The 14,296-nt window shown below is 33.8% G+C and overlaps 2 protein-coding genes and 1 long non-coding RNA gene across 5 annotated transcripts; 1 reads left to right on the plus strand and 2 right to left on the minus strand.

Moving 5' to 3' along the window:
- Nucleotides 1-1,094: 1,094 nt before the first annotated feature.
- On the minus strand, nucleotides 1,095-4,358 carry LOC140864782 (uncharacterized). Its single transcript, XM_073269138.1, has 5 exons — nucleotides 4,011-4,358; nucleotides 2,692-3,610; nucleotides 2,337-2,432; nucleotides 1,957-2,093; nucleotides 1,095-1,549 (listed from the first exon to the last, which is right to left on the minus strand). The coding sequence occupies exons 1-5, from the start codon at nucleotides 4,232-4,234 to the stop codon at nucleotides 1,381-1,383; spliced, it is 1,545 nt and encodes a 514-aa protein (XP_073125239.1). The 5' UTR covers nucleotides 4,235-4,358; the 3' UTR covers nucleotides 1,095-1,380.
- Nucleotides 4,359-5,266: 908 nt separating this feature from the next.
- On the minus strand, nucleotides 5,267-7,471 carry LOC140865401 (sm-like protein LSM1B). Its single transcript, XM_073270039.1, has 5 exons — nucleotides 7,083-7,471; nucleotides 6,252-6,320; nucleotides 6,050-6,165; nucleotides 5,901-5,963; nucleotides 5,267-5,562 (listed from the first exon to the last, which is right to left on the minus strand). Exons 1-5 carry the CDS (start codon nucleotides 7,141-7,143, stop codon nucleotides 5,485-5,487), a joined length of 387 nt encoding a protein of 128 aa, XP_073126140.1. The 5' UTR covers nucleotides 7,144-7,471; the 3' UTR covers nucleotides 5,267-5,484.
- A 2,137-nt stretch (nucleotides 7,472-9,608) lies between these two features.
- On the plus strand, nucleotides 9,609-13,406 carry LOC140865285 (uncharacterized). 3 transcript variants are annotated; one of them, XR_012144537.1, is made up of 3 exons: nucleotides 9,609-9,738; nucleotides 9,842-12,696; nucleotides 12,796-13,406. It is a non-coding gene; the product is annotated as an uncharacterized lncRNA (long non-coding RNA). The 3 variants fall into 3 exon arrangements; XR_012144536.1 differs by having other exon boundaries at nucleotides 9,659-10,019; nucleotides 12,084-12,696; XR_012144535.1 differs by having other exon boundaries at nucleotides 9,659-12,696.
- The last annotated feature ends 890 nt before the right edge of the window (nucleotides 13,407-14,296 follow it).

Consider the following 14,296-nt stretch of genomic DNA (forward strand, 5'->3'; position numbering starts at 1 on the left):
ACAGTTCATAATCCATAGTATTAAAATTTCATGATTAAATTGTCTCATGTTTTGAAATTACTTTTGACAATTACTCTAATTTAAGATTTTCTAATGTTATAAGATTGATATATGTCTTACATGAACGAATGTGTTGCATTTTTTTTTTATCAAAGATAATAATTTAATTACTCAATTTATTACATTGACTTCATTGAACAACAAAAAAAAAAAAAATTATATTAGTGTATTACGTTACACACGCAACGTGTGTGCCCCGTGGCTGATATATATATAACTTTTAACCTCATTTTTAAATGACAAAACTGTTAATATTGAATATTACCTATTAACTAAATCATGGTTATTAATAAACAGTACATTATTATTATTATAACTATAACTATAACTATAAGTGCAACTCAACGGAATGTGGGTATGCCCAAATGATTTTCACTAACACGTTCAAATTTGTCATGATAAAATTGTGGGGATGGAGTGTGAGTGACAATATATTGATTTGCTTTCGGACGAGATACTTTTATTTGTAATCGAATATTTATTTGCAGTACAATTTGATTAGTTTGACTTATTTCAACTTTTTTCCTAAAAAGATAAATTAATGGAAAAGTTAAAAAAATAAAAATTATTTTTGTTTATGAATTAAATGTATGAAATAATCTTTATAATTTTTTAAATCAAGATAACCCTTACAACAAATATATATATATATATGATTTATGGTGATCGAGATGTATTTTTATCTAAACGATATTAGATATTATCTGACGTGCATCGCATGTATTCGTTCCTAATTATTTTTAAATATACAAATAAATACTAAATATTGGCTAATCGTAGCACGATACATGTTTTAATAAAAAAATGAAAAATTGAATTAATTTCTTTTAAATTTTAAAACAAAAATTATTAGTTTGAGAAATTAAAATGATAGGTGAGAAAACAAATTGTAAAGGAAAATTTGTATACGCTATACATGTGGAAAAGGTGTCGAAAAATATCAACTCAAAGTACCTTTGTTTTTACATAAACATTGAATTTATTTTTCTCAAATTACGGCGGAGAAATACATTCAAAACAATCCTAGAACAAAATGAAAAACATCCAACCATATGGCAATTGATAGAGCGTTTAAATTTTTAGAGTTCTAAAATAAAATAAAATGAGAAAGAAGCAAATAAAATAATACAACACTTGACCGACCACAGGGTTATGCATACACCAGAGACGTATTGTGATAGTGAGTAAAGGTATTGGATTCAAAGAAAAACAAATGGGTGAAAATTGAGCCACTTCGTAATTCTTACTCTGTCTTCCACCCTCCTCACAGCATTGGCAGCAACACACAGATTCAAGTACGTTTCACTTTGTAATTCTTACTCACTCGGTCTTCTCTTCCAGATCACCGTGCGATAAACCATCGCCAGTCTCGATGGACTTTGGTTCGGAACTCCTCACATCCTTCGTGGTCAGAGAAGATGGCTTTATTAGCATCAAAGTGTTGTCTTTGTCAAATTCTTCATCCGCATCCTCAGAAGAGTAAGCATATCTACCAAGAAAATAAACCAAAAAAATTGGTTCTCTCCCATGACAATACTTGATGTTTCTTATGCTGCCCTCTTAAGGAGATGTAGGTTGGAGAAGGATGACAACGATTACTATACGTTCCGATTCTGATATTTACAAACTAAAGTTGAAAATTTCAAAACATACTTGACTGGGGTTCACACTTAATTCAATTCAATTTGTAACAAAGGAACCAATATTTTTGTTTCAGTTTTTAGCCCTGTAGATACCTAAAATGCTTAAAATAGCACAGTGGAAGCACGGGGCAGGTACCATGACTGTTTGGGCATTAGGATACATTCCACAAATTATGGCTACAAGAATGCAAAAGTTATAAATGCTTCATAATAGATTCAATCACCGATGGATAAAACAAAACAAAAAACATACCTCATTGAAGTCTGAGATGGCGCCCATAGAGCACAGATGACGCACAACAGGGAAAAAGACAAGACTTGCCAAAAAGCAGGAATGATCCATGCATTCTGCCACCGCTCATTGTATATATCATTTGACTTGAAATAAAGCTGCAAAATTCCAACGCTTAAGCATGCCATAACATGGTAAAGTTAGTCAATTTTACATGCAACATACAATTGTAAATGTTCAGGCATTGGTTTTTTCTCTCAATATTATATTAAAATTTTTAGTGATGTATCTCCAAAGAAAAAGGTGAAGAGAGAATTTGGATTCAGATAAATTATCAAGTCAAATTCCCAGCCTCGTGGTGTGAAAGAATCGGCATTTGAAAAGTATAGTACCAACAATACCTCATAGCATATCCAACCAACAGACACGATAACCGCAACTGCTAATGCATTGGTAAACTTTCTATAAACATCTAATTTGGTAGTCATCCTCCTAGCCTGTAACATTAAGCAACAAACAGAACAAGAAGGTCAATATTAGTATACAACCCAGCTCTATTCAAATATGATTGTCTAAACATTGAAGTTACTACAGGAAAGGAGGGGATGGGATGAGGATAGAGCTAAAAAAATTGAACATTGGAACGTATAAAGATGAACTACCAATAAAGCTAAAGAGCAAGACAGGGCCAGACAATAAGATGCATCAATTATGCAAAACAGAATACAATATATAAAGCCACCTACATCCCAGTACCTGAAGCTTATTCAGAGTCGACGAGAGAGAGGTAAATACCCAAAGAATGAAAAAAGCATCCAAAATTGCCACGGGAAGGATAAAAAACAGCATAGCCTTTCCTGAATGATCACTCACAGCCCCAACGTTTTCAATCAATTCGAGAACTTCCGATGCCACGAAGAAAGTTCCTCCAAGCAAAAGAACTTTTGAAGTCAAACCTCCTAAGGTTGGTCTGACAACGCCGTAACCCATAGAAACAATGAGGATGATCAATCGTGATATGGTACGTTTCACAGTTCCAAAGGTCACTGCCCAGACAGTTATCCCAGTAGGCCTGACTCCCGTTTCGTTGAACTCTATATAATCAAAATACCAGAATGCCATCTCGAACATTCCCAATGTAATCACAAGTGTGATACAGTTTTGCAATGGAAGAACTTCTCTCCAGAATCTGGCATACTGTAAAAACCAAAAGACACCAAGCACCACAAAAGCAAGAGACATGAACCCATAGAAATCCATAAGAGGAGCCATTCTACCAGGTAGGTAACCAGTAGGATTTTTCCACACAGTTTTCCCATCAACAACAACCTCTTTGAGTCTAGGATCACAATGAATAAAGTACAGGTTATACATTCCAGTTTTTGTGATCTGAATGGATCTTGGCTGCAGAGAAGTCTCTGTCTTATCGACATCAAATGATGCACCAAACACCTGAGGCCAACCTGGATTATTTGTAGACGGCCGGTGAATGATTTGGCCTTCTGTACAGACTCCGAGTTTTGCAAGATCTGCTGTGCAGCACACAGCTCTTTGACCTCCATAGGCAGAACCCCCAATTGTTTCCCTATCATCCACCTCAAATACAATTGTATGGACTGATCCTGAACTGAAATTGGAAAGCTCCAAAGGCCTCCGGAACACAATGTTTTCAAAGCTGATTTAGAATAAAATTGATGTCATGAGTTCCAGTTACAACACAGACTAAGTGCTAAAAATGATTCAAAATTTTCAAATTCATGGAACAAAAGGTAAACTAACTAAATCGTCCATTCTGAAGATTATAATTATCATTATCGCTCGATCTCATCATATGTTCAAATAACGAGGAGCTTGGTTATTTCAAAGTCAAGTTTCTAAAAAGATCTCAGAATAACAACACTGATTTCCCAAGCGCAAGATCAAATGCCAGACACCCTCACCGTTGACTCCTCGATGCATGCAACACCGCAACAATAAAAGAAAATAAGCGAAATTCAGCTTCTTTTTTGCAAAAGAGGCAAAAAAAAAAAAAAGAAAGAGAAAAGAGTTCAAGCACAATCTGAAGCAATACACACCGAATGAAAGAGAAGCCAGGTGAGGATTCATTAAATTCAAGAGCAGAAGAGTAAATCCCCTCACTCCCACCGTGAACAACGAACGCATTGCCTTTGGCGACGAATATCTCCCCGGTGTACCAATGCACCGACGCTTCAATGCGCAGGGTACGAAGCAGAAGCAGCAGCAGCAGCAAAGCCGCCTCTAAGGGTAGAATGGAGATGAAAGATTTCGGCCGCCGCATCGCAATTGACTTTCTGTGGATCTGCGGACACCGAGGAAAGAGATCTCCGGTGAAGGGGGGAATGGGAATTCAGACTAGCGACTCACTCTTGAGTGTGGTCAAGTGTCTCGAGTCTCGACTCTGGTTAAATCTTGGCTTTCATATTTTTATGGCTTTATATTATATATATATATATATATATTAGAATTAGAATTAGAATTAGAATTAGAATTAGAATTAGAATTAGAATTAGATGATTTTTTTAACAATATATAAAATGTAAAAGAAAAAAAACATTTGATTAATGATTTGAAAATTATATATTTATCTTTAGGATAGAAAATAATATCGGATTTTCGATATATCAAGGTTTATCGGACCGAAAAATACAGAATTTATACTAAATTTTGGACACGATAACGATATGAAATTTGAAAATAAAATGTAAAAGAAAAAAACATTTGATTACTGATTTGAAAATTATATATTTATCTTTAGGATAGAAAATAATATCGGATGTTCGATATATCAAGGTTATCGGATCGAAAAATACAGAATTTATACTAAATTTTTGGAAACGATAATGATATGAAATTTGAAATATTTTAGTATATACCGAAACACCATAATAATAATAATATATATTATATATAATATTTTCTTGCCACCACTATTTATCTTGATTTGTTAAAATATGTCTAAAAATAGTCATGCCCATTTTGAATATAATAATAACATAATCGATATAATTCGTAATAAAATTTCGGTAATTTTACAAGTTATTATTAAAAGTAATCGCCAACGTCGATATTTATACAGCCATTACTATTTAATAAAATAATATATTTTTTATTATGCTATTAATTTTGAATTGCAAATCATTCATTTATTTGGAATTATACACATGAACAATTGAAAAATCAGCAAGTAGATATATAGGAAGAGATGCCACACTCCATTCAAACACAATCCCAAGTCCTTCCAAACACAAAATACCATGGAAGAACACCCCATGGAAGAACACCCACCCCAACCCCATCCCCATCTCCATCCCCATCCCTCACAAGTTATCAAGCTAAATGTCTTCCATAGTCGTATCAATTTCGTAGAACTGAATTTTCTAAATCCATGCTACACACAACGTTGACTTCTGATAAAATAAAACACAAGAAAAATGATCCTCCATCCTGACTGATCTTTCCCAGGCTGCGGTGAGCATCCACGATAATATTTGCAGACGTCATGACATGGAATGGAAGAAGCCTTGTACCTCAATCCATATCAAGAAAATCCATCCTTTGTTTCATAGTCCCCTTAAGTTCTGAAGACTCCCTTTCTGCTTTCTGTGCCTGGTCCAACAGAGGAAAAGGACTTGAGCAATTACAATAGCACCTCAGAAGTGCACAATTAAAGATGAGAAAAAAAAGATACGTGAGGTCAATTGGTCAAAGCACAAATATTTCCCTTCGAAACCTTAATCTCCTTCTGAAGGAGACATCTCACCCCACCACCACCGAAGTGGGAAATAAGAGGTGATGCAAAAGAGAACCATTATTCTGATTAAAATCCACTTCAAGTTCCCACCTTTTCGAAATATGGCGACAAGAAAGCTGCAAACTAAAAACTACTGGCATGTCTCACAAAACAACACGGTTCAACGATAAACACCATGAGTGTGTTTGCTTACCCTTCTTATCTCTGCAGGTGAAACACAAGTCATGTGTGAAGGGAGTTCCTCTTTGTCCAGGTCCTGACAAGTCATATCCCACCTTATGTCAGTGACGAAAAAACCAAAATGATATGAAGTAAATTTCAGAATATTACAACATCACATACCAGCTCCCCAATTAAGACAACATTTTCTCCACGGATCACATATAGACCTAATGGAATATCACAATACAGATCGCCAACAATAACACGCTCACATGCGCCCTCCAAAACCGCATTAGCTACATATACGATATTAAAATTAGTTAGAGAGAGATATTGGAGTATAATGGAAAACAAAAAAGCAAAGAGAATTCGAAATCAATACCAAATTGATCAAAGGAACGAAGAATCCCTAATAGTTTCCTCCCATCTCGAAGTAAAACAAGAAGTTTCTCTGGAAAGAGGCAAGCATTTCAATTCAGGAGTCAAGAATAAGCTTGCAAGAGTGTTTAAACAGATCCTATCCCATAATGAAGTAATGAAGTAATGAACTATGAACTGAATGACAATAAAACTGCTAGGTTTCAAGATTCATAAGCACAGCTTTCTGGCTAGAAATTCAAATTAATGTCTAAATTTAAGGAGTGAAAAATATATCCAACCACTATGTAAGCAATGAGACACCTATCTTTGAATTCTATAATGTCTAACAGTGAAATCTTTGAATTCTATGCTGTCTAACAATGATTAAATATTAATGCATAGTCACATCATTCCCCAACAACATACATTATTTATTATAATAATTGAAAACCTCTGGTATTTACGTTCCAGAATAACCTTATCATCATATCATAGAAAAACATAATTTCCTTTGACATTCATCAAAGCAATAACCTTATCATCAGATCACAGAAAAATAGCATCGCGGCACTGCGAGATACAGTGACACAATTATCTCAAGAATCAACGAAAATAAAATGTAAAAAGCCAATTTTTACACACAGGCCTCAACTATATCTCAAAACCAATCACGACCAGAACTCATCAAAACAGGCAAAAACAAAACAAAATTAACTTGTCAAAATAATATGCTACACCTTGGACTTCAAGAGTTTATCTTTAAAAAGGATTAAAAACCCAGAAGCGCATATTTACCACTTCCAATTCCCATCATAAAAAGTTGACACCTAATACTCGGAAGAAGAAAACTTACTGTCCAGATAGCTGGCTAGAGAAGTGGAGAGGTAAATATCTTCCGGGCCTGCCCAAGACATCGATGGCTTCGAAACAAGATTTCAACTTTTTCGGTATCCTCCAAAAATTAACCGAAAAATCGAACAATTTCAACGAAACAATTTGCATTGGCAGCTCAGATTTGCCTTCTTTAATTGCCCTCCACCCCAGAAGAAGAGGAAACAAATCGCCGAAACAAGCGTGATCTTTGTAAACTTTAAAAAACCCTACTTCAAGAAAATTGGAGAAAACGGGAAAGGTTTTGGTGACTTTTGGTTGAAGAAGATCAGATCTGAGAAACCCTAAAATCTATAAGAATGTCATGGCTTATCCCCAAAGAGCGTGTAATTAGTTCTCCATAATAATGGAATTTTTATTATGCAATTGATGCTCAATGATACCCTCCATTTTATTAACTAGACTAGACTAGACTAGACTAGAGGGCACTAAACCTGGCCACGGGCCGGTTCCGGTCTGTTTCCGGGTCGGAACCGTCAGCTCCGGGTTGGTATTTTACCAACCCTTAACTGGTCCGCACTTGGTCGGTTCCGGTCCGAGTTGGTGAACCAGCGATTTCGGTCCGGGTCAACACTTGTTTTTTTAAAACAAAATTAATTTTTTTAAAAAAAACTTTTACAATTAAACTTTTAAAAATTCTATCAAATATTTATTATCTCAATAAAAAATATATAAATTTATTAAATCAAAATATATACATTTAAACTTTTAACATCTTCTAATATTATATTTATTCAATAAAAAATATATGACATTTCAACTTTCAATATTTTATATTAAAAATTATATCTATATCAATAAAAAAAATATATTATATTTATTAAATAAAAAATATACTACATTTCTTATATTAAAAATAATATATATTTCAATAAAATTTTTTAAAATTATTCAATAAAAAATATATTTTATTTCAACTTTCAACATCTTATATTAAAAACTATATCTATATCAATAAAAAATCTATTACATTTCAATGTAAACATCTTGTATAAAAAATTTATTACATTTAATTATTTTCAATCATATTTTAATGTCAAATGATCTATTGGCCTAGTGGCAAGAGTGATGTCTCAATACCAGTTGGTATTGGGTTCAATCATATTCTAAGGTTAAATGATCTATTGATCCCGTCGGGTTGACACGGGCCAGCCCGCCGATTCGAACCCGGGTCAGAACCGTCGAATCGGCGGGTTTCATAAAGAAAAACAGTGACCGGACTGGCCAGTGGTCGGTCCGATCACGGTTCCGGGTCAAACCCGTTGACCCGGTTAACCGGCTCATTGACCACGGGCCGGTTCTGGGTCGGGTCTGAGTTTGACCCGACCCTTGGCCAGATCTAGAGGGCACGCTGGAGGTGGGTCGATTAAATATATATATATATATATATATATATATATATATAAAAATTGAATTTGTCTTTCATGATATAGTTTTACGTTACGTATATCTATATTAGACATGTTTCAAAAAAAATATATTAGACATATAAATTTTATATATCTAAAGTAAAATCTAATATTTTTTTTATAAAAAAATAATATTTTATTTATTTATTAAGAAAGTAATTGACTAGACTTATTAAAAAACAACTTATAAGATCATATATTTTAATAAACTGTTTTAAAAGTTTATAAGCTATCAAAACTATTTTAAAAATAAGTTGTTAAATTTTTTGTTTAAGAACTTAAAGATGTTGATATGTTTGATATTTTTTTGTTAAAATAGAATTTGTCTTTTATGATATAGTTTTACATATATCTATATTAGACTTATAAATTTTATATATCTAAAATAAAATCTAATATTTTTGTTATAAAAAATAATATTTTATTTATTTATTAAGAGAGCGGTTGACTTGACTTATTAAAAAACAACTTATAAGATCATATATTTTAATAAGCTATTTTAGGAACTTATAAGTAGAGGTGTCAAAATGGGTTAGGCCTGTCGGGTTGGCCCGCCCCATCATACAAAATTGGTGGGTTGGGTTGGCAATTTTTCAATCCGCCTAAAAGATGGGCCGACCCGCACCTCCCTGCCTAATGGTGGGTTGCGAGTTGGCCCGCAAAAATCCGCCAATTTACACGTGGTGACGTGAGTCCATCGGGTTGGCCCGCCCCACCACCTAAAATAGATGGATTGGGTTGGTGGTTTTTCAACCCGCCTAAAAGGTGGGCCGGCCCGCCCTGCCCCGCCTAATGATGGGTTACGACGGGTTGTGGGTCGGCCCGCCCCGCTGGTCCATTTGACACCTCTACTTATAAGCTATCAGAATTATTTTAAAAATAAGTTGTTAAATATTTGTAAGAACTTCTTGTGGAATTTAAAAGTCAAGAGATATTCAATCTAGACTTTTACAAACTCTATGAAATTCTAGAGGTATTCAAAATAAACTTTCAGGCCCTACTTGGATTAGTGGATTTGGGCTGATTTGGATTTCAAATCAACAGTCCAAATCCACTACATACACTTGGCTAGCCCATGGATTTGATATCTCAAATCTGTTTATTTGGCCGATTGATTTAAGCCTTAAAAATTAGGGGTTTTGAATCCTTTCTTGTATCGGTTCATTTGAAATCTTCTCGGACGGCGCTCTCACCTCAGCTGTTGATGATGTTTATTATCTTTCCTGAACAAATATTCAAGATTTGTGGATTATACGATTTAGGGTTTTTTTTTAGGTTGGGAATTTGTGATCGTTTATGTGTTTGCCTGCAGGTGAGAAGAAACTTTCGATGTAATAGCGTTGGACAAGTGGAAAGAAGGGGAACGTGACACCAATGAAGGTTCTGGCCACCGGTGGTTTGCAAATAAGGAGAGGGAATTATGCGAAGCTCAGTCTCAGATCAAGGCGTTGAAGTTTTCCGAGCGGCTTCGTGAAAAAGCTGTGGAAGAGGTACCTTTATTTGGAAGTTTTTATTTTTGTTCGCGAACAAGAATCCATTTTTCTCTACAATACAGTAGATTATGAGTGCATTGCACCTCGTTGTTTTTCTTTATTTCCTAATCACGTTTCTTGAGCTTTTTATGTTTTTTTATGGAAGAGTGTAAGTGGTCTATATCTGTTTGAAACTTTGGTTTATTTGGATTTTTAAGTTTGATATTAGAACTCATATCGAGTTATACACAGTCGGGTAAGTTTAAATTCAACATGGTTGACATTTGTGTTTTGAAGATATTTGGTATTTGTCAACCATTTGAACGAGTTTGTGCCTTAGTGAATGCCAATTCTTGCGGGTGGATTATCAGATAGAAAATGAAGAAATAACCAATTAAAGTACTGTTCTCGTGCTCTCGACACTAGCATTAATCCTTGAAGTGAATTATATGTTTAAAGGAATTCAATTACATTTACGCAAAAACCTAGTGTCTGCAAATTGTGAGTAAGGTGAATGACTTAGAAATGTGGTGGACAATATAATTGCTTTTTCAGTTTTAGTGGTAGAAAATAAAGGGCAGCAAAACCCTCCATTCATAATATTTGTCATAGATAACTGTTTTCCCAAGCTTAGTTCAGCTGATTTGTTTGAAATAATTCAGCTGGAATTTTGTTGATTGTATTCTGAAGAGTTATTTTAATTTAGGCCTAGCAAATACCATGCCAATGCATTTTCAAGGGCAATTGAGGCCGAATTTGTTAGAATTATCCAAATGCTGAAAATTTTCTGTTGAGAATTTCAAGTTTCAATAGCTCATTTTTGCCAGCGTTAGCAAATACCATGCCAATGCATTTTCTGTGGCAATTGAAGTCAACTTTTTGAATTATGCAAATGCTAAAAATTTTCTGTTGAGAATTTCGAGTTTCAATAGCTTGTTTATGCCAGCGAGAGTTTCCATAGCGTATGTCCTTCGCGTCTGTTTGGACAAAAGATTACCTTATGTTGCAAAACAGGAATAATGTTGCTGAATGTGGTTTATCTGTGAGCATATATATCTATATGGTCAATTTTTATTTATTTTTATTTATTTCGAGTTTGAATTTTGGCTTTATCTTAATGTATATGTTCCTTTTAATGTGTGCATGTTATTCGGTGTTTCTTCTTTGAAGCAAGTGTTCTAGTTCATTTTTCCACCCTGCCCCCTTTCCCTGGCTGTCTTCTTCCTTTATAAGATGCATGAAACTTTGCACATAAATTTGAAAGAATAAGAAAAACAGGTTTCATTCTCTTTTTTTGCGCACTTCTTGCGGATTTTTCTGTATAATTATAACTGGCTATGATTTTTGTATCTGAATTCAGTAAATTAAGGAATTTATTTGTAGTTGCTATGGTGCGTGTGTGAGCTAGGGGTCTTAGTTTCGATTTCTTGTTTTCTGATAATTTTCTTGCTCGATTGCCCTTGAATGCTACCATTTACCACATAAATTTCTGGCCCTTGATTCCAAATTGTTTGATTATGAGTAATGGGTAGATAGTAAGGCACTGGCGCTCCTTTTTCCTGCCTGTATTTTGCAATTTGCAGCATTTGGTATTGTCATTTTACAGATTGTTTAAAATCAGGTAGAACTAGCATAAGTAAATTCAATCCACATGCATCATCTTTTTCTTTAAAATGTGAAATTACAGCAATTTATACCACCTGATATTGGAACTTTTTCTGGATCTAAAAGAGTTTAACAAGTCTAAAAATGTAAGATTTATTGGATTTTGCTGGTTTTTCCGGTCAATATTTTATATATCCTCGCTCCAGCTGGTTATTTTTTTTAGTTGGAATGACGCAACGTGAGCTCAGGATTTCCAGATTAAATATTTATGGTTGTTTGGTTTGGTGCAATAACCATGGTAAAATGAATTCTTGAACAATTATTTTGCTAGTTTCGTATTGATTCCTGCTAGTTAACACAATTAATCGATGTAGTTTAGGCTATTCTTGTAATCTTCTTGATGGTCCTCAAGGACTTGCATGTCATTTTATTGGTTTATATTTTGTTATAACGAAGAAATATTTCTTGCATAACTAGCAAGATGAAAATAGGATTATCAACTATTCACGGGCTTGATGATTTTCCTATGGAAACTCAACCATCCATTCGTGTTGATGACATCGAGAGGAGAAAATTCTAGAGGTAATAAATATTTTGCATTTGGATTTTTTAAAGTATACCTTTGATTATGTTTGTCAAATCAATTGGTTTCAAATATAACATGTCAATTTTATATAATAAATATCAAATTGATGGACTGTTACAAATGTTAGTGTTAAAATAAAATACTTGTTTATTGGTAGGTAGATATCATAAAAAACAATCCGAATTATCAAGAAACTATATCTCATGGAATAGAGATATGGACAATCATTTGGCAAGAGTTTTAATTGATCAAATGGCTCAAGGAAATAAATGTAATGGATATACTTGGAAACCTCAAGCTTTGCAAGCGGTGGTGACATATTTAAATTCTAAAATGCATCTTGAGTTGACTAAAGAGAATATAAAAAATAGACTCAAGGCTTGGAAAAAATATTAGAGTGTTGTTACAGATGTTCAAAAACAAAGTGGATTTTCTTGGGACGAAGAGCGAAAACTGATTGTTGTGACATCGGATGAATACAGTTATTGGAATGGATATATTGAGGTATGCATCGTGTCATATTGTTTTCTTATTCATATCAATTAATATACAAATAATTTTTTAGCAAATAACTTATAAATATTTTATTCTTTTTATGAATAGTCGCATCCAGATGCCAAAGGAATGCAAAATATAGTAATAGAGAATTGGAATGATATTGTGCTTTTATGTGGAAGAGATAGAGCGACCAGTTTAGGAGTTGAAACACATGATGAGGGGGCCAATGCGATGGAGGAGGATGAAGAAAATGAGGTTAACTCCACACATGAACGATCACGACGTTCAAACTCATTGGATTCATCATCCAATAAAAGGAAGAAAGCGAAAAAAGATGATTTGGTTGAGGTTGTTGGCATGATCGCAAAATCTTTTCAAGATTTCGTGGCGAGCAAGAAGAAGGAAGAAAGACCAAGCGGTATTGAAATACACGAGGTTGTCTCTAGCATAAATGGACTTACAGACACCGAAGGATTTAAGGCGATCCAAAAATTGATGAATTGTGACGTTGAAAATTTTAGATTGTTAAAAGCACTTTCGGATGAGGAGAAAAGAAAATGGGTGCATTTTCTCATTAACTCATGATTATTGTAATTGTTTAGAAACTAACAAGTTAAAGATTAGATGTTTTTTTGTTGATGTTTTGGTGTTACGACTCATGACTATTCTAGAATTTGGTTGATATTTTAGCGGATGAATGCTATATCTATTTTATATGTTTGTTTTGTGAAAAAAATGTTAATATTTTGTTAAATGTTTATTTATATACTCGTTCTTGCCTATTTAAATAAATAAGACATGAACTTCATTTTATTTTGAGTTGCATATGGTTACTGTGTTAATATAATAATTATTTAATTTAAAAATATATTTTTTGAATATTGGATATGTGTTAATATAATTTTTTTGATTAATATATATTACTAAATTTTGATTTTATTGTAGAGTTATTGCACAAAAAATATTTTTGTATGTTACTAGTATGATGAAAAAGAAATTGAAGTTTAATATTATAATAAATAGAGTTTAAATTTATATTGTTTTAAATTGAACATGGTTATTTTGGAATAATAATACTTGTTTTAATTTTAAAATATATAAAGAATAATATAGTATGCTTTTCTAAGATTTGAAATTCTTAAATTTTTTAGCCAAACAAGATATTTCAAATCAATGGATTTAAAATTCACTTTGAAATTCTATGTTGTAGTAGCCCGTAACCAAAATCAGTGATTAAGGGATTAATCAACTCTAATTGAATAGATTGGGTACCGGACGGATCGGAAGCTCCGATGCAGGATCGGACGTTCCGATCGAGAACGGAAGCTCCGATGGTATTACGTCAGGCATGACGTGTGGCAGGATCGGAAGCTCCGATCACCCCTATCCGAAGTCAACCAGTGATATTTTGACACGTGGCAGATAACGATGTTCGAAAGCTCCGATGGCAGGATCGGACGTTTCGATCGAGGATCGGAGGTTCCGATCGATGTCTATAAATAGAAGGCCGATGCTTCACTTTCATTTGCCAATTCCGAGTTTTCCTTTCCATTCTAGTCCTTTTGTAGTAGTTCTAGTCTTCCTAGGCTTGATCCGGGGGTTGGCG

The sequence above is a fragment of the Henckelia pumila genome, chromosome 4, assembly GCF_033568475.1.
Source record: "Henckelia pumila isolate YLH828 chromosome 4, ASM3356847v2, whole genome shotgun sequence".
Taxonomy (NCBI): Eukaryota; Viridiplantae; Streptophyta; class Magnoliopsida; order Lamiales; family Gesneriaceae; genus Henckelia; species Henckelia pumila.